Consider the following 19,061-nt stretch of genomic DNA (forward strand, 5'->3'; position numbering starts at 1 on the left):
CGGCCTTACAATGGTAGCTGCGACCATGAAAACCTCCGAATATGTAGTTGTGATGTATAATTTCCTAACTGGAATATCTAATCGGTCGATTTTAATCAAGAAACATTGTTTCATAGCTTAATTAATATCTTGATCTTGAGAGAGAGAGAGCTATACAACATAAACAGTTTATTATTTACAATTTCGTAACTCATTAGACTCGATTTCAACCGCGACAACGATCACTAAATATTTTAGGATCGCATATGCTTACAATATGTTCATTTGGAAAAAAATCATGACCCCATACCAACATTTTGTTTTACCTTTAATAAAGATATGTTCAGACAGTATCATGTAAACACGTGTATAGTTCCTTAACCCTAAAAAGGCCGGGCTATTTGAAGTCTTAGTACGGCCAGGGGGGGGGGGGGGGGCATAATGGCCCCCCTTAAGATCTCGGCCGCGAAGGGGCCGATCGCCATGAAAATGTGCACGCATGTCAAGTGAAGTGTATAAAATAATATGATAATTTCAATTTTTTGAAAAATTCACTCATTTGCATATTTATGGTAATTTATGCACATAATATTTAAGCATTCTTTTTCACTACATATATTCATTAGACCATTCTGAATAATAATACGACAACAACATTTGGAAGAGCCAGCTTATTCCTTATGTTATCCCTTGTTTCAATAATTTCTTATGTATTTCATTGTTTTTTTAACTGATGTAATTCCTTATTTATGTTGTTTTGTTTCATTTCTCAATACAATTCAACTATATTGACTCCCAAAACAACCACCTAAACTTTAAACAAGACCCAATAACCCATGTTTGATCTGTTTTTAGGAAAAATGACTTTTCCATATGTTTTTTACACAAATCACGAAAATGAGCGATTTTCAGGCTGACATGCAAAGACAAAATGTCATGTGACCTTGTAACCGTAAGTCCGATTTTCAAAAGAATTATTTTAAAAGTTGCGCAAGACTCGGTAGAAAAAAGTCAGCGGGCGGCGGGGCCCCATCCATATGCGTTCCCAAGCAATCAAACAATCGTGGAGGGCCTTATTAGGGCTAAAGAGAAGGTTCATTTATTTAAAAAAATAACTTTAATGTCATTATTGCAAAGATGACAATGCTTGGAAACATTCGAAGTAACGCTTAGATACAGCCACGACATAGCACCTGAAAAGCTCCCCGGTCGCTGCTGAGATATGACGTCACATGTTGAACATGATGTGCACAAACAGACCATGTCCCATGACATCTCACACAATTTCAGTGCCTGTTTTGTCATCTTTTCTTCAGTTACTTCTCTTACTTCAATACCCTCAGGCGAAATGTTTACTCTATTGCCTCACCCTAAACCCCGTGCATGGTATTATTTTGATGAAAAATGCAAGAATTAAATTTTAAAAAACGAATCCGTTGCTTAAATTGGAAACAAAATAAGACGCCATTGTACACCGTGCCGTGTCAAGAGGGAACAAAATGACGTCCATGCTATCATTCCGAAGGTCTTTTGATGTGAAAGTGTGGTTTCTTTGATTGTTCATTAACCCATATCCAAACAAAAATAATTTCGTTATCAGAATGGAGGTCATAACTATTTTTGAATGGTGTAAAATTCCATCACATATATATACACCAAACTCATTATAATTTGAGAAATAAAAGCATTGCAATTATGTTCATTCTTTATGGAATGTCGTCTGCTTGGGCAGGGTTGGTTCATATTGTGACGGCATTAAAATATTGTTATTTCAGGCTAATCTCTTGCATATCCCAGATGCTATGGAGGTTGTTTTATTTCTATTTTTATAAACCCCCCGATATGTAGTTGACCGAAACTTGCATGATGGCCATCTGTTAGCTTACCAGTTTCTAGTAATACGCTATTTGCCATATTTGTGATTTTCTATGAACCCGCACTTTAAGATGGTCACGAAAGTAACTGCATTTCGGCAGTGGACACTTTTCGTCAATCGTAGACTCATCTCGCTGATCTACCAGACACATCTCGCCAGTAGAATGCGGCGAGATGTGTCAGCTAGAAACAACAGATGTGTCTCGCCAGGCAAGAAAAACAGGGGATGGAGACAGAATAAGATGCCTATACACTGCAAAACTGTATTTGTGCGATACAGACACGAACTAAAATAGTGGCTTTACAGGTCAACGTGATAGAAGCAATGGAATCGTTACACATTTTCAAACAAAGTGTCGATCTCCTCCTGGCTTCTTCATTCTTTTTTCCTCACGATTTTCAGTGATCGAAATTGTTTCAGTAGTCTCTCTCCCTCTCTCTCTGTCCTCTCCTGTGATACGTTGTGTTTATACTTCAATCCATCTCTTTTATACACCTTTCCCTCGTTTCCTTCTCATATTCTATACAATTCCCACTTCTCCTTGAATGACTCATGTATTCATGAACCATTTTATGATTAGTAATAAAGCAATCGTTACTTTATATCTCTTATTTTCATCGTAATAATAATAATAATAATGATGTTGGTAATAATAAATAGTGAGAATTTTGATAACAACAATCCTGGTATTAAATAATAACTGTTGATGATGATGATAATAATTATAATAATAATAGTTTACACACGTCTTAAATTGTCTGTATTGAAAACATGTACTGTATGAATCAAACATGGACGCAAATAACTATTCAGCAGTCTTCCCTATTGGAACATTTATTTCAATTACTAGTGATCTCTAATGAAAAATATATATCAATACAAAAATATATCATACGAACTAAAATATATATAGAAACATACAACCTTGAAACATGAAAGACTTATAAGGGGTAACCCTAGTACTGTATAATGAATTGCTTTGGAGGAACATGAATATAGAAATTAAAGAAAATATATGTTACATGTTTAGAAAATAATAATTCATATTTTCAAATGACAATGAGACAAAAGAAAGCTTGTGTGCGTTTATAAATTTACTTGTCATTGTGCTACATATGACACATCCATTGAAAGCCTGCTTTGTTTTAATTTATCATACATACATTCATGTCTTCTTTTATTTCCAACCCTATTCATTTCTACATCATTATTGCAGCGACATGTTCCTAAACAAGATAAAGGACCTACGTGAAAGTTTTGGTTACACTTCCCTTAATCTTCATATAATCAGCATAACCTTTTAGTAATTAATTGAACAAACAAGTCCTTGTTACACAATCCTGTAATTGCAAGTCAAGCAAGTGGGATTAAAAATATTCCTGGTGGTGGTGGGGGGAGGGGTTACTTTGGTACCTGACACAAATGTCACAAGTACAAGTGCAAGAGGTGAAAAACATTGTTTTATATTTATAAAGGAAATATTCTAAGTTACTGTTTGTATCGTTTTAGTGCTGTGTATTTATCATATATGATCACATTATTCTGGGTACATAAAATAATTGGTTAAATGCAAATACCATAAGCCCTTAATTAATATAATAGTATGATTGTATACACTTTGATATTTAGCCTATCCAGTGCGTTGCTTTGGTGCCTGGCAAAAATGTGACAGGTAATCACATGATCACATTATTCTGGGTACTTGAAAGCCCTTTTCTACATAATATGCAATTAAATCTATTCATACAAAATCATTTCAATTAAAAGGAGTATTTATCTACTGTATACATAGAAAGAGAGAGAAAGAGGGGGATGGTATACTCCCCGCTAACATAAGCATTTGAAATAAAACTATAGAAAATTTGTACTATTTAAAGTCTTAAAATTGATCCGCATTAAAAGCATGAGATAAACATAAATTACTTGATCAATACAGATATGATATCAAACCCGTCCTGATCAACAATGCAGCCCTTATACACTCACAGATACAGAAAATCGTATTCAATTAATTGTTATACTTATCTTCAAATATTTCTATATCATTAGTCTTATGTTTTTAACAAAGACTTGCTGATATGTAGTACTTTAAGAGTAATGTAAGTAACCCTTAATTAATATAATAGTATGATCGTTTGTAATAGAGACTTAGCATGATTACATCAATAGTGAACATCATGAATACATCAATAGTATGATTGTATACACTTTGATATTTAGCCTATCCAGGGCGTTACTTTGGTGCCTGGCAAAAATGTGACAGGTAAAAGTGCAAGAGGTAAAAAATGTTATTTATATTCATAAAAGAAAGATTCAAAATTACTGTTTGTATTGTTTTAGCGCCATGGATTCATCCCATATGTTCACACCATTATGTTTACTTGAACGCTCTCCTTTCTACATCATATGCATTTAAATCTATTCATACAAAGTCAGAATGCTAAAAAAGTGTAGTCATCTAATATATATATATAGAGAGAGAGAGAGAGAGAAAGAGAGAGAGGAGGTGTTATACTCCCGCTACCATAAGCAATTGAAATAAAACTATAGAAAATTCGTACTATTTAAAGACTTACAATTGGTACACGTTAAAAGCATGTGATAGGAATTGGCTCTTTAGATAACAGTTTGGGTGAAATCATTTTTTACCACATTTTTATAATTTGTTGTAACATGAATATAAATTACTTGATCAATAAAGATATGATATCAAACCATTTCTAGATTAACAATGAAGCCCTTATATATTCACAGATACAGTAAATTACATTGAAATCATTCATGTACTTATATCCAATTTGATCTGTATAACATCAGTTTTATGTTTGTAACACAGACTTGCTGAAAAGCAGTCTTTTTAAAATGATGTGAGTTTAACATGATTACATCAGTTCAATCAGCCAATCGGTCAAATGCAAGTAAGCCGTTAATTGATAAAATAGTATGGTTGTTTGTAACAGAGACTTGGAATGATTTCATCAATTAAATCAGTCAATCTATCAAATGCAAGTAAGCCCTTACTTAATCTAATAATATGATTGTATACACTTTGATATTTAGCCTATCCAGAAGAGAACCCATCTATCCATAAGACGTAACTAATTCACTAAATTCTTTTCTGTTGTCATATTCGTTCTTTGTCCGAAGGTAAGTTTCTTGGTGATCAATAATGCATTGGATTTCGCTCCACACCGTTGTACTGTAATAAAGAAGAGTAGAACAAAACAGAAAATCAAAGTTTGAAAGAAAATACATATCCTTTGGTATTAAAGTGTACCAATCACTTAACACAGATAAGTTATGTATTGCTAGAATTAATAAATCAAACTTCAACATTTAACCAGGCATCTAATGGATTCACGGTTAAAAGGTAAGGATATAAAACAGTGCATGTGGAACCCAAGTTGGACTTCGGTTCCGTGTGAGCCCTATCAGAAGCGAGTGCTGAGGGTGCACTGCATACTCCATAGTCTACTCACAAGTTTCTTGTATAACAATTGAGAGTGTTATAATAATTTAAGTTAAAATATTTAAAGTAATATCTCTAAAACTCATATTTGGAATCAAGTGATACAACATGGAACTAGTAACATATAAAACAATTTATTTTCTGGTGATCAGAACACTCTAAAATATAAATAATAAATGAGGGATTAGAGAAAGGACACAAATGTGACATGACAAGCATTGTAAAATAACTTATTAATTAATTAAAAGTAATTCCAGTATATTAAGATGGGAATGGGTCATTTTCCTAAGACGGTCAAAGTGGAGGTATCGTGGTATAGTGGTCCATTCTCTTGCCTTTTAATCCAAGGGTTGAGGGTTCGAATCCAAGCCAAGCAATAATGTCCTTTGACTGGAATTAATCCACATTTACTAATCTCTACTCAGGTATTAAATGGGTACCAGGCATGATGCGAAAGTCACTGCAGTTTGCTTAGCATTGTGGTTTTCTGTAAAATGGCACTTGGCTGGGCTGTTGGTACCTCAGGAGAATGTGCCTACATTTGCATGCATTGTGTGCAGGCAAGCCTAAATCCAATGACAAATGGTAATACTATAACAATAAAGTGCTTTGAGACATGGCCAATGTATCAAGCCCTATTACAAACCAAGATCGTTATCATTACTTAAATTAACATTAAATAATACATATAAAGAATTTTGAAAGGGCAGATTAACTTTCCCACCAATTTAAAGGGGTAACTTATGCCAATCTTGTATAGTTCTTGGGAGAAAGGAGTTGACACGTTCCAAGGTTCTTCATTCGATGACTCTGTATGCATCAAATGTCCACAAACAGTGGGTGAAAAGGCCACGCAACAATACCGCCGAGAGAGCTCAGATTTTATGTCTAGCCCAGAAGTCATAAATTGGCCCATGACATCTGATAGGTGGCATACCGTATTACAAGAACTCAGAGCCATATACACAAGAGTTTGACCAGCTTGATTTCAGTTGGTCAGAACATGGTGTATCTTTGTTAGGTGTCTGCCCATCATAGCAGTATTTTCAATGCTTTGCCAAACTCATAAATGGTTCGCCCAACTCAAATATGGTTGGCCAAACTCTCCTGATAAATGACACTACGAATGCAGAGCATTGTCAAATGCAAATAATCTTCTACATACCGTTTCACTCCCATCTACCACATAGGGAGTCTTGAAATTGCGATCTCCATGATGCTGTTGGGAAGACAAACAATAATAAAAGACTTGATAATTTCTTTTTCTATCAAAACATAATCTATAAAATCATTAAATTGAAAAGTATACTGATTAAAAACAGATAATCAAGAATCTAGTTGTATCTTGAACAATAAAAAAAAAAAAAAAACATTCACTAGACCTGTTTATCAATTGTATGCATACTTTTTAAACAAATGTTTTTCTTGACTACTCAAAAACTTGCCAGAGGATTTACCAACATAGCACGAAATAATGTAAGCAAAGTGTATCCCATTCATAGAGATGCAATTATTAGCAGGTGAACGGAATGGCTGGTAATGGGGAGAAGAAATGTGTATAAATTGAAAGAGTTAGTAAAATGGTCTATTCAATGTGAACATTCATTGTCAAGCTGAATATAATTCCTTACTGATATTCAGATTTTGATATCTATGTGGGTATTTCAAGCAGTGGTATATGTCCTGGAGGTCAAGTACGGGATGGGGGGCGGGGGGGGGGGGGGTGGGGCAGTGCACATTCACCATCCACACCTTGATGATTTTCTTGGTTGTTTTGTTTTCACTATTTGTTATTATGTTGATAACCCTTGCTGTGTCGGGGTCAAATTCATTGTATATGTTGCATAAAGAATCATTTAATTTCAAGCACACATTGCCCCACCATCATGCATTCTAAACATTTAGCAATTACTATAATTGTTTTGAGAAAATTGCATATTTTGTATAGGAACACTTCTGGCTTCTCTCTATGAATATGAAACAGTAGTAAACAAACGAGGAATAAAAATGTAAGAAACTAAATTGAAACACATTTTCATTTCTCGATAAATTTCATGCATGACATCGTTTAAAGGAGGCAAGTATGGTGTTGTAAGGATGGTAATACATTTCCTATACAAGTGATGTATGTGCAGGTGTGTGAAAACTACAATGTTCAGCTATTTTGTAGATTATAAAAAGCCTTTGGTATATCTATTACATGATAAATATATGTTGAAGAGGGAGATTATTTGTGTGGTATATAGCGTTAAAGGGAGTTAAGTTCTGTTGCAGAGGGCGCTACACAAAAATATTTTTTGTAAGATAATGAAAAACTGAGTGTCAAATTTGAAAGAACATAATATTTAAATGACAAAATCATCTTTGTTTGATCAAAATCGGTTCAGAGACGGCTGAAATATAACGATTTCTAATACTTGTGTAAAAAAACTTGAAAAAAACGTGCAAAAAAATGAAATAACGCCTTTTATGTCATATTTCATATACATACCGATGTTGGTTTTTTTGTTGGCATTTTCGTGTTGCTTATATTACCCACAATTAGCCGGCTCATGTATTGTTATTTTGAATGAAATAATTAATTAACGGTCACCGTGTTTTTTGGAAAGTGGAGCTGAATTGGTATGATCATATTGGCTAAATTTCACACATTTTGGGATCTAAAATTATCTTCATAGCAATTTTAGGTTCTAAAAGGGCACTATAAATGTCATAGATAAGAATAAGAGCAATAACCATGCACTTTAAAGGCATTTGCTGTCTGAAAACAGAACTCAACTATCCCTTTAAACACATGGACAAGGAAACCGTTTATACCTGTGCATCAGTTCCGCGCAGTCGATCCAAAGCTTGACCAACTGCATACCGGCGTCCTTCAAGAGAATCATACTCCTCAGAACCATTGAAAGATTCGTTTCCGTAGAAGCCTCTATTTTGTCTGCTCGAATCGACATACCGTTCTTCACTGAAAAAAAAACAAACAAAAAAACATTGTTATATATTTTTGTTATAAGTAATAATAATAATAATAATAATAATAATAGTGGGTTCTTGTATAGCGCTCATGTCTCTCATACGTGACACTCCTGGCGCTCCTGATTATTATGCCATACGTCACTCAAGCACTTCAAGGAATCAATTCCTGCCAGTGTTATAAACATTGTGAGTAATAGCATCACAAAATTTACAAAATGTGTCGAGACAGAAGACCATCACTAAGAACTGTGATGGTCCAATCAAGTGGTTCTCTGCATCTCAAAGAGAATCAAGAGAGATCTGTGGTTACACAGAGTGGGACAGATTGATAGATAAACAGGTATGCAGATGGATAGAAAGGTGGACAAAGGTTTATAATTATATAAATAAATGTAGACAGGTAGATAGAGATATGTACAAATAGGCAGCAGATTTATAGATAGTTTGATAGACACTTTCTTAATAGCATTCATACAACATGTCAAGAAAAGTTAAATATCACTTGGCAAGGCACCTCTAGATTTATATATTTAATTATTTATTTCTGATATTTAGACAAGGTGACTCATTATCACCAGTAATGGTGGTCTTCCATGAGGCCCTGTTAAACATAATGATGTACATTATAGTTTAACAAATATAGATATGATAATAATATTAATAACAAAATATTGAACATAAATTCATAACAGCAATAAACAATAAGTAAGAACATGTATAAACATATATACAAAGAGTTTTGGTATGCTCGTAATAAAAGAATGGTTTGTTTGTTTTGTTTTGCCTTAGATACATCTAAGGCAAGTCAAAAATACATATATAGGTCCCATACTTAACGAAGTATTATTGAATTGTGTCAACATAAAACTACCATTTAATGTAATGTGTTATCCAATTCAAGCTCTAGAGCTATTATCTTGTTACTACAGTCGTCATATATATTGAAATCATACATGTAGATGTGGTCAGTAATAGCTTGAGCTCGTTCATTTGTAAATGTATTGTAATACTCACGCGAGCATCAGTTTTGTTGCTTGATTTCGTCTGACACCTTGTACGAAAACGCAGCAGACACAGGTTATGAGGACGAGAACAAAACCAAAAACTCCGAGAGCAATACCAATGATGGCTCCATTCGACAATCCTTGAGGAGCTGTAAAATAAATGTATCAGATATGAGATTAGGAAAAACATGATCAAACAAATATACATGTACATGTACGCAAAGAAAAGAGAGTACCCTCACATCCATTTCTTGTGAAACTGTATATAAAACCATATATATATATATATATAAACGTGTATGCCTAGGGAGAATGAGTGAGAGGGAGCATAAGCACACTAAAAATGACTAATTACACAACTTACCATTCTGGCAAAGGTCTCCTGTAAAACCAGCTGGGCAATTACAAGGCTGTCCAGCAGAAGTACATGTCCCACCGTTCTGGCAGTTCGTTTGATCGCACTGAACTGTTCATTTCAAAGATATATGAATGATTCAAATTACTTCAGATAACTGACCAACTTATTTTATCGTTATTTATTGACAAGGTATAAACAGTAGAAAACACAAGAACTCCATAACTACTCTAATATGAACAAATAGTAATAATAATAATACAGTCTACTGAATACTACATGTGCGTTGACAGCTAGATGTGTGCAATTTTTGAAATTGCCTAATCTATAGAACTATAAGTACAGAATATGATAAGTAGCGTCATTCCTCCAGCTTATTTTAGTACCATTTTTGTTGGGCATCTCTTCACGGTTGACTGCACAGGGGTCGAATCCCATGGATTGGACAATATCAAACACCATGTGCACCAGCACCATGCCTTTTCTTGCCTTGGTATTACTACAGAACCATCTTTGATTCGATATTGTATGACATAACAATTGGTTCAAATGCAAGTCACTCCAAGATATCATAATTTCAAGAATTATTTGTCACAAACAAATTTTAAAAACAAACACTATTTGCTGTATGTTCGAGTGTATCTTGAACACAACATCTTATCCCTTGGTTGCATCAGATACTCACTCTAGCCCTTAGTGATCTAGAGTTCATTACCAATTAATCTTAGATATGATTTTGCAAATAATTAAGGACCGTCAAATTAAAATTACAAACTTTTAACATTTGCAAGGCTATACTATAAATTTCTAATGCAAAAAGTATCTGAAATTGACCTGTGATTGTGTCCTCTGGCATTGCCTGTCATTTGCGAAGGTGGCTCTTTATACATTGCAGACAGCTGAACTCATGTCAAGATACCAAGTCACAAACAACAACATTATTTGTTTTGACAACTAAAAAGATAATATCCTCTTGTAAGGTGTCTTAAGAGAAGAATGGCTGGTGAAAAAAGCCTGGATTTTACTCTTACCTTCTGCCGATATAGATGCTACCAGAGTTTGACCATTAGCTGATAAGTTTTGATCAATGTTGGTAGATAAGGCAGATAAACTCACAGCAAGCCCATCTGCTACACTTTGGCTCTCAGCAGCAAGTTCCACTTGCACGTCACTGACTACGCTACCTTGGCTGAATGACAGCACTATGCAATTAGCATCAACAAGTTGAGAACCTAACTGTTCCCTTACGTATTGGCTGAACTGATAAATGAGAAAGTAGAGAAAGCCAGAATCAGAGTATGCTTGTATACATATGTAGTTCACGAATTGCCTGAAGCTGCTTGGCGTTCTTATACAGGCGAATCTCAAATGGGATAGCCATATCTCCGACGTGGTTTCAAGAGCTGGAAGGAGAATATTCATGATTTGTCGTCTGCGGAAAACGTCAGTCCCGATGCACGACCTAGTGAATATATATTCCACATATATTCGTCCGTTATTAGAATACGCATCTCCATTGTGGTCTACAAGCATAACAACAAATCAAATCAATGATATTGAGAGGATCCAAAAGCGTATATGTCGCATCATCCTGAGGGATCAGTACATCTCCTATGAACACGCTTTGGAAACACTTGGCATCAGTCGTATGTCCGAGCGACATGAGCAGTTGCTGCTCTCCTTTGCCAAGAGCCTGTTGGCTTCTTCCAGGCATCGAGACTTCCTTCCGCCCCTACGCAGCGAAATATCCTCCCGGCGTCTACGTTACTCGCACCACTTGGATACCCCCATGTGTAGGACTGCTCGGTACCGCTCGTCAACAATGCCCTCTGCAATAAGACTGCTTAACGAGAATCTATAAATCGTTTCATTATTTTATTAATTCATTAGTGTTCCTTTTTTTAAAACTTCAATTGTATGCTCTTGCTAAATATTAATGTTGTGCTTTTTATCTATAATATAATGTGCAATATCTTATACGAAATTATGTAATATTGTTATTCAAATATCAATTTTTTCTTGTTTCAGATGAATGATGTCATTACAATTAACAATAGCAATTGTTAAATACACTCTGTACTATATTTTTTTAGACAAATAACTTTCTTATTCTCATGCATATTAATAGATATTTGGTTTTAAACAAACCGGTATAATAACACGTTTGCAATATACACTTTTATCCAATTTACTCTCAGACTGCCTAAAACTGTAAACATATTTTAATCCGTTGTTTCATTAGGCCTTTAGTGTTCCCTTCTTTTATATATTCTTTTTAATACAAATTCATGCCCTTGCCAATTATTTGACTTGGGTCTTTTTTTCCAAAGTAATGTGCAATATCTAATTCAAAATTACACTATATTGTGATATTGTTATGTAAATACTCATTTTAATTTTATTTGAACAACTTTCTCGATCTAGATGAATGCTGTCATTACATTTATATTAAAGGGGAAAACGGAATAGAGACTGTCATTTTGACTTTTACGGTTTAATTTCATCCCATCCAATAGTTTTTTTTTTAATGCTTAATTTCATTTTTTGTAATAGAAATGTTTGTTTAGCAATTGTTAAATACTTTCTCAACTCTTTCGGTCAAACAACTTCCTTTTTTCTTCTCCATTCTCTCCTCCCTACCGTCTTGGTTCTTCAACATGAAAGTATATTATTACATTACTTTATAACTTTGTTTTGCAATTTCGACTTCATCTTACAATGACTTACAATATGTATTTTAGTTTTGTATATGTTTATATCTCTCTATATTTTTAACTTGTTTGTAAATTGAACATTTTCAGCCTGCGAGCTGCTTGTTTGATGTGATTTCTCAATAAACCAAACCAATTCAATTCAATTCAATTCAATTCATGTAAATATATTTCCTTTTTTTTCAAAGATAAAGTTCAGTTCCAGTCATGCACTGAAAAATCAATAGATACAGGGTGATTATGTAGTGCACACAAATTGATGTAAACTATGAGGTTCTGGAAACAACAAAATGATCAGAAATACAACACTAATAACCCATAGCAGTAGAGTGTCTCCTCTTACTTCTCCAATATACCTCTGTCTATATGAATGTTCCTCTGACTTTGACATCAACCCATTATTGCAGTGAAGATATATTTTCTGGTAAGTTTAACGCTTTCATGACCATGTGACCTTTGACTTTTGACATCTCTCACCCAAGATCCAATCAGTTCATCCTTGAATGTTCATGCACACTTCATCCAAGTATGGTGTGAATTGCTTCAAAGCATTTTCAAGTTATTGCGTAAACAAGATATATTTTTGGTATTTGAAAACACATTTATGAGCCTGTGACATTTGACCTTCAAGTTTTAACACCAAAAATATAGTCAGTTCAACTTTTCATACTCATACTTGTACATATTTCATCTGAGTTTTGTTCAAATGGGATGAACGGAGGACGAACTGGCAAGACGATAAAAACAATGTCTTCTGCACCATCTTCAGTGGCGGAGGCATAAAGAAAGGACTACAAGTATATTCTCTTTTATTTCATGGATCTACAAGTAGCATTTGTTCAGGAGGAACCAACACTTTATTACAAAGTTTCAGTAGACTACTGCACTACCTGACATTTGTATAGACATCTTAATGTGATATATGGTGATGATGTAGTGTGTTGGATTTGCAAGCTGAAGAAGCACCACATATCTGCGTCTAAAAAATTGTCGTCAGTTTTCTCGCATTTACTGGTGAAGAAAGATATACTTACAATGTAACAGAATGCAACTTCATATTCCATGAATTTGGTCGATGTCCTATTTGTTAATTCTGATGTATACGTCAGGATTTGACCATTCAGACTTTGTCCTGTGATCTTCACAGTCACTTGACTAGTGGACAGACTGCTTGGGAGAGCTGGATATACATTAAAAAAATATAAAAAACAATGACATGAAGCCAATATATTTATGGATACTTCAATGTGTTTCCTCCAGGCAAAAAATCATTAATACATTCGGTTTTGTATTCTCATGGAACAAGATTGTCATAAGGAGACTACAGATGGAAAGTGTACAATATATACAATACCATTCTCGTCAGATGATTTATAAGGAATGTATCAAGTAATTTTCATATATGTACAGCTAACACCTACCGGGTACATTATTCATGCCCTAACCAATTGAATGGCCAAATTTCTACCACATTTCGTCTGGTGTGAATTTGAATGCTTTTCACTTTATTTTTTTCATTTGAAAATTTGTTACACACTTTTGAATATGTAACTATGAAATCACAAGAAAAAAAACTATATCAAAATGCTATTTGGATGATGAACTATTCCTTCATAAAATTGTGCATAAAACTGAACGAACTTGATATTGATTTGTTTGTTTTTATCTTTCGATATTTTTTTTAATTTTACAAAGTTGGTCATTAAACCTACATTATTCCTTATTGAAAAAGAAAAACTTATATTTAGACATACCATTGCAAGAATTTGCATTGACTAACATGAATCCAGCATTGCAGACACACGTGTATGATCCATCCAAGTTGACACATCTTCCATTACTACAGAGACTCGAACTAAGCTCACACTCATTAACATCTATGGCAAAGTGGTAAAATGAAAATTTGAAACAATATGATGAGTAACTTTTGATAATAATTATCATAATATAAACGATGATAATATATGATAACAATTATAATAATGATAATATTAATAACTATTAACTTGTATGTTGCTATTGTATTACGTATTGTAACAGGTGGTCGACTTCAGCAAAGATACATACCACTTTCTCAAGTTAGCTCATTGATGACTGACAGATGATGTCACAAGGGGAATGAGATCTGGAAGTTTTTGGGGTTGGAGCTTAGCAAGTTTGAAAAACATATATTTAAAAAAATATTTAAAAATCTATGAAACAAATTCAGAAGTTTACATATCAAATTATGAGATGTATGCAGGACAGCACACCAACAGAAATACACTTGTATTTCGATCGATGTCATGGGCCTTTTAAATGGTTGAGTTCTGGACATGAGATTGCATTGTGCAAAAAACTATTAGTGAGTAGGAAAAGGTAGATGATATTTTTGAAGTCTTTGAGATCGTGGTATTAGATTAAATGAAAAGAAAATCAAAAACAAGTATCTGAAACGCTACAACGTTCAGACTCTACTTTTAGCCTAGATTACGAATATGTTTAAAACATGTTCGTAATCTAGGCTAAGAATTAAGTCTTTTATTTAAGAGTTTTCATCTTATTTGCCTCCACCCAAAAAAAGAAATAAAATATAACCATTTCCTGTTTTTATGACGGTGAGAAAATGGTATAATTTAGCTTACCTGTTTGACACATACTCCCGGTATAGCTAGCAACACAGGAACAAGTGAACGAGTCAATCCCATCAGTACAACTTCCTCCATTCATACAAGGATTGGGAAGACAATCGTTGATATCTGATGGTTGAATTTATTAATCAATGAACAAACTTTGCATAGCATAGAAATCACCGGTTCATGAATGTCTTAAAATGAAAAAAAAAAAAAATGAATTATCAACCATAAGCCATTGACATTCTATTGACTTAATGTTTCACCTAAATGAAACTATAATAATCTTTATTTCTTTATTTTGCATTTGAAATTTCATTCTAACAAAGTGGCATTGTAATTTACAAAACTGCTCTCCACATTGGCCCTGTAGGCCTAGACAATAATAGGATTAAATATTAAAGTTATGGACCAATTAATTGCTAAGTTCTATATACATGTACCAGATACAGATTTAAGGCACACTAAGAATAATCTATTAGTAGCGAAGACGAATTCAAAGACTTTCTTAAAAATTATTTAAAAAAAATAAAAATAAAAACAAATAAACAACATCCCTTGTAACAATTTCATGTGCATGAAACAGAATAATAAGATAAACAAAAGTTTAAAAGAAAGCAGATCAATAATTAGAAAGTTATGAATGTTTGAAATACTAAATCACCACATCCGTGCAAATATCAAAGTAGCAATTAGTCAGTGGATTGTGATGGTTAATTCTCCCGTTTGTCATGAACAAAAAATTTCATAAATTTATCTTTTTCTCCAAAGCGTATTAGTAGCATATCTGTATACATGTAGTTCTTCTTAAGAGAAATTAGCCACTGAGTCATACATTTTATCGAAATCTTAATTTGTGTAATTCTGTGTGCAAATGGAAGAAATAGGAAATTTGTACCAATTCAGCCAATTTGAAGAGGCTATATTTACAGTGATTACAAATTTTAAAAATTACAACTTTCTCATGTTTTGTCTGATTTCATTCAAATTTCACTAGTCTACTTTTCTGTTTCTCCTGCATTTCTCTAGAGCAGATTGCTATCAAGGTTGCTTTTCCATTTAAGGGTAAAGAATTTAATGATGTGAAAGGAAAAACTAATTTGATTACAGAAATGGCATCATATTACAGGATTTGATCATAACCCAACGCCTTATCATTGATAAGTACATGCCTATCAGATATTAAATTGAAATTTTCAGTATTTATTTATATACGTGAATACTCAATTCATTTATGTATTTCTTAATTGTATTTGTGTTCTAATTATTATTATTATTATTTACTTATTTCCTTTTTTGGGGGGGGGGGGGATACTTACTAGTCTCGCACATAGTACCGGTAAAACCAGTAACACATTCACATTGTCCAGAGCTTATGCATGCTCCACCATTCTGGCAAACAATGGTGCCACAATCAGCTGTAAATAAAGAAGATAACTGATAAATGATTCAGATCCTAAAGCACATTAGAGGATGTCGTAGTCTAGTGGCTAGAACACTCAAGGGTGAAAGCATACATAACACTTTGCGAGGACCTGTACTCTATGTACTTAACAAAAAGACAAATTTCCATATATTTTCAGGAGATAACTGCTATAAAAGTAACTTAACATTATGTACATGACACATTGAACGACACATATTTGAGAAAAAAGGAAATCCAAGATATTTCCTTATCTTAAAGAAAACTGGAATCTTCAAATCAGAAGTCCGTGAATAAATGAATACCGGTAGTCTTAAATGTAAAAACAATATTATCTTTTAAAGTGACTCTGTAACATTGTTGAAGATTGATGAAGAAACTGCGTAATTTGTATATGAAATGTTACTTATTATATTCCTTCTACTGTACTAACCCTCTAACATGCACAAAATCCTGAAAAAGTTATCAAACGACAAAGATATTTATAGTTTTCTTTAAAAGCATCACTGTTCGACACCCTGTAAAACAGTAAATTCTCCCAACCATTAAAAAACAAATTCCCGACCATTTTTCAATGAAAATAAAACATAAAACTGGATTTTATAAATCTTTCAACACTCGAATGTCTGGAATGGTATATAGAGCCAATTAATTGCTTTGTGACGATTTTCATTCACCTTAAATGTAATTCAATTTTAATAATGAAGCTGGGAGAAATAAGGATTCGATCAGATCAGTTTTTCCAAATTTATATCATTAATAATGGTCTGCTTTTACTCAAATTTTTAGATTATCTTTAATTGAACATCTAGCATTGAAGTCACTACCTTAGAATCATTTTTTCCCATCTGAACAGTGTTACACTTGGTAACCTTTAACCCTTACTGTACTCGGGGGGGGGGGGGGGCCCGGGAGGCCCCCCCCCCTCAACATTTTCGGAGATTGCGCCGCAACCGCTTGAAATTTTGACTTGTCGTTTCATGACTTTTTTCCCTCAAGTCTTACGCACGTTTTGATACCATTTTCGTTGCAATCGGATATACCTGTGAGGTGTTACATAACAATTAGTATGCGCATGTCATCAAAAATATTCTATAATTGCATATTCATGTACAAGTAGAAATGTGAATACAGGTTTAGATGTATTCCTTCCTAAGTGGGTGATATGAATTGATATCGAATTGCTTTTATATGTTTCTCAAAGTAACTTGATGTATTCCAGAACAAAAGAATACATAAGAAATAAAAACAACAGATATAATAAGAAATTAAAAAAACAATAAAATACATAAGAAATTAAAAAAACAATAAAATACATAAGAAAATAAATATTTGAAAATCGCATCAAATTTGCATAAATTATCATTATTAATTACATCCAAATAAATATTTTGTGTTAGAAAAGAAGTTTCATATGAATAATGAGTTTCAACGTTCAAAAAGTGAAGTTTGACACGTTTTCTGTAAAATGTATAAAATTAGCATTTTGCATAATTAATTAGGCTATAACGACAAAAATTTGCATATTCGCAAAAAACTAATTACACCATCTTGTTCGTTACGTAAATATCTACAAACATGCAAATTTTCGTGTTCACCGGACATCCGACGGCCGAGATCATAGGGGGGGGGGGCCTCCCAGGCCCCCCCCCCCCCACCCAGTCAGGAGGTGCTCAAAATAGCCCAGTACAGTAAGGGTTAATGCAATAATAGACTAGGGCATGATATGTCAAGAAAAGGTATAATTTTAGACACCATTGTGTTCTTCACAAGCCAAGTATAGATCCATGTGGATAAAGTCAAAATAAAATCTGAACTGTTGTCCCACATGTAGAAATTAGTGATAGTGAAAAATTATCCTGGCTCTGATTGTCATGGTCTGGTTTCGGTTTACAAAATGAAATTACCTACTATCATATTAATAAAATAAACAACAACTGTTCAGGTAAAGATTAAAGATTGTTTACTTGTTGTGCAAGCATCTCCACTAAAGCCATCAGCACAGACACAGGTATTAAAAATAGAGTCAAAAGTGGTATCTTCAATTCGATTAACGACAGTGAGGGAAATAGTTACCTCATTTGTGAAACTATCAGTCAATAAATCAAACAAAGTAAACGGACTGATTATTTCTTTCAAAGTTCAAATCTGTATGTCTGTACATTCACTTCTGTTGACTCTCAAGTAAGAAGAAACACAAAGAGTTTCCTCAACAATCACTGTAATTTCTTCCTTTCTGTTCCCCTGTTCGCTTTGTATCTTTAATTTCTTGATAAGCAACGAATAAGAATTTCATTGGATTTTGCTTTACATCAAAAGTAAATGTATGTATGTTTTTTTTATAATCTATTCAGAAGTTATAGGTTACCTGTTTCACATGAATCGCCAGAATAGCCAGAATCACACACACACGTTACGGCGGCTGATCCAGGAGTACACATTCCTCTACTCGTACACGAATTGGCACCACAATCAGCTAAACAAGTAAAAATGGATTTCCGAAGGCAATGAATTTGATAAAGATGACGAGAAGAGAAAAATACCCGTTTTAAAAGATCAATCTTCACTTGGAGGGATACAGTAAAATAGAGTCAAAAGTGGTATCTTAAATTCGATTAACGACAGTGAGGGAAATAGTTACCTCATATGTGAAACT

General features: G+C 33.6%; 1 protein-coding gene across 1 annotated transcript; it reads right to left on the bottom strand.

The window, feature by feature from the left end:
* Window positions 1-2,661: 2,661 nt before the first annotated feature.
* Window positions 2,662-18,413, bottom strand: LOC115925358 (fibropellin-3-like). The gene is made up of 11 exons (XM_030989019.1): window positions 18,373-18,413; window positions 16,302-16,400; window positions 14,995-15,108; window positions 14,125-14,247; window positions 13,405-13,550; window positions 10,691-10,919; window positions 9,669-9,770; window positions 9,315-9,453; window positions 8,142-8,289; window positions 6,490-6,543; window positions 2,662-5,054 (listed from the first exon to the last, which is right to left on the bottom strand). Exons 2-11 carry the CDS (start codon window positions 16,312-16,314, stop codon window positions 5,019-5,021), a joined length of 1,104 nt encoding a protein of 367 aa, XP_030844879.1. The 5' UTR covers window positions 16,315-16,400; window positions 18,373-18,413; the 3' UTR covers window positions 2,662-5,018.
* Window positions 18,414-19,061: the final 648 nt, after the last annotated feature.

Source organism: Strongylocentrotus purpuratus, unplaced genomic scaffold (genome assembly GCF_000002235.5).
Source record: "Strongylocentrotus purpuratus isolate Spur 01 unplaced genomic scaffold, Spur_5.0 spur5_scaffold_18, whole genome shotgun sequence".
In the NCBI taxonomy this organism is placed as follows: Eukaryota; Metazoa; Echinodermata; class Echinoidea; order Camarodonta; family Strongylocentrotidae; genus Strongylocentrotus; species Strongylocentrotus purpuratus.

Excerpts from the sequence above, each read along its gene's own strand:
- LOC115925358 (XM_030989019.1), bottom strand. Across the intron at positions 14,248-14,994 it reads CGGGAGTATGTGTCAAACAG|ATGTTAATGAGTGTGAGCTT; the intron begins GTAAGCTAAATT and ends ACTTTGCCATAG. Across the intron at positions 8,290-9,314 it reads GCAACAAAACTGATGCTCGC|TGAAGAACGGTATGTCGATT; the intron begins GTGAGTATTACA and ends TTTTTTTTTCAG.